A 1,686-nucleotide genomic window follows, 5' to 3' on the forward strand; every position below is an offset into this window, starting at 1 on the left:
CCTGGCTCTGCCCTCCCTGCCTGGACCCCCTGTGCTCACGGCCCCTCTCAGCCCCCCTCTCCAATTCTCTGCTCTGTCCTCGGACACTGAGCCCAGCCTCCAGCTTCTTCCTTGCAGCTGGGCGCTTCATGCCAGAACCTGACCCGGGTAACCCCCAGGAAGGCTGGATTCTTTGTTCCTGCTCCTACTGGTCACATCTCAACCCACAGCACGGGTGACCATACACCTTGGGGCTCAGAGTCACCTTTGATCACCCCCAACTCACCCCCACACCCCACCTGGGAGGTGCTGTGTCATGCTGAGCTAGTTCCCCTGCGCCCAGCTGCTTCCCTGCCCCATGTTTTGGCCGCCTGCCCTGGAGTGGCCCAGCCCAGCCCAGCCACTCTTCATTAAGGCCGAGGGGCAAAGACCGCCCAGCAGGGCGAAGAGGAGGTTGTGTGGACAAGCCGCTCCTGAGAGAAGGTGCCAGGCTGTGGTGGTGGGCCTGGAGGGTCCCAGCCTGGGATGGGGAGGGGGCTGCCCAAGGCTGAGGCGGCTCTAGGGAGATGGCTCTGGGAATGGTGGTTTCCTGGAAACTGAGCCCTGGCAGCCTCCCTGTGATTCAGGCTGGGCCTTTCTGAGTGTCAGCAGCCTCTGTCTGTCCCTTTCTGAGTGCTTATTACACAGCTGCAAGCCAGTTGGCTGCAGGTTCAGGCTGGGCCTTTCTGGACTTCAGCTCTAAGGCATTGTTTACCCATCTCTGAGCCCTCCCCTTCCCTCCCCCTCTGCCCTGGTCCCAGAGCCCCCTTCCCTCTCCTGGGCCTCAGGATCCCCCCTGCACTCGTCTGCCCTGCAGGATGCCACAGCTGAGCCTGTCCTGGCTGGGCCGGGGGCCCCTGGCAGCGTCCCCGTGGCTGCTGCTGCTGCTGGTTGGGGCCTCCTGGCTCCTGGCCCGCGTCCTGGCCTGGACCTACGCCTTCTATGACACCTGCCGCCGCCTCCAACGTTTCCCACAGCCTCCCAAAACAAACTGGTTTTGGGGTCACCTGGACTTGGTGAGTGTGGCAGCAGGACAGGTCTGGGGTGTCAGGGTGGGTGGACTTTCCCAGGACAGGAAGGGGCTCAGGGAGCCGGGAGTGGAGGTGGGCTGCGGTCTGGGACGGCAGAGAAGCGAGGGAGGCGGCTCACTCACTCCTCTGCTCACTGCCTCACTGCTCTGCTGTGCCGTCCCCAGCCTCTGTCCCCTCCTTGTCCTCCCACCCCAGCCTGCTCAGCACCCTTTTCCTGCCTGTCTTCCCACATTGGTGCACCGTGAGGGCTCCTGGGGAGGGCTGCACAGAGCAGGGACCCCTGGTGTTCCCAATCCTCCACCGCGGGACTTGAGGGGCAGTATCCATGGTTTGCTCCTTACCTGGCCCGTGTCCTGTGTCTGGCCCTCTCTGGGCTGTGACTCCCCCACTCCCCCAAACACACAGGGGCACAGCTGGGACACAGGACAGGTGGGGACAGTGTCCCACCCCTGCCCTTCCTGGGCACCCTCCTCTTACCCTGCTCTACCCCCACTAAGATGTCCCAATGGGCCCTGCTGTGCAACCTGCGTGAGAGTTGGCCGCTCACTTCCCCTCTCAGGAGCCTTTCCCAACCCCCTCTCCCCACACCTTGCCCTCTGACTTGGACCTGCTCTCCCCTGTGGGTGACGTGGCCTCA

General features: G+C 63.8%; 1 protein-coding gene across 1 annotated transcript in view; it reads left to right on the forward strand.

The window, feature by feature from the left end:
* Positions 1-835: 835 nt before the first annotated feature.
* LOC105825737 (phylloquinone omega-hydroxylase CYP4F11-like) overlaps positions 836-1,686 on the forward strand; it is a gene marked incomplete at its 5' end in the record, with an annotated part of 25,422 nt that continues 24,571 nt past the window's right edge. Inside the window, one exon of the mRNA XM_012663626.1 lies at positions 836-1,034. Within this exon, the coding sequence (XP_012519080.1) occupies positions 836-1,034 (199 nt within the window). The remainder of the gene's footprint in view (positions 1,035-1,686) is intronic.

The sequence above is a fragment of the Propithecus coquereli genome, unplaced genomic scaffold, assembly GCF_000956105.1.
Source record: "Propithecus coquereli isolate 6110/MARCELLA unplaced genomic scaffold, Pcoq_1.0 Scaffold816, whole genome shotgun sequence".
NCBI lineage: Eukaryota > Metazoa > Chordata > Mammalia > Primates > Indriidae > Propithecus > Propithecus coquereli.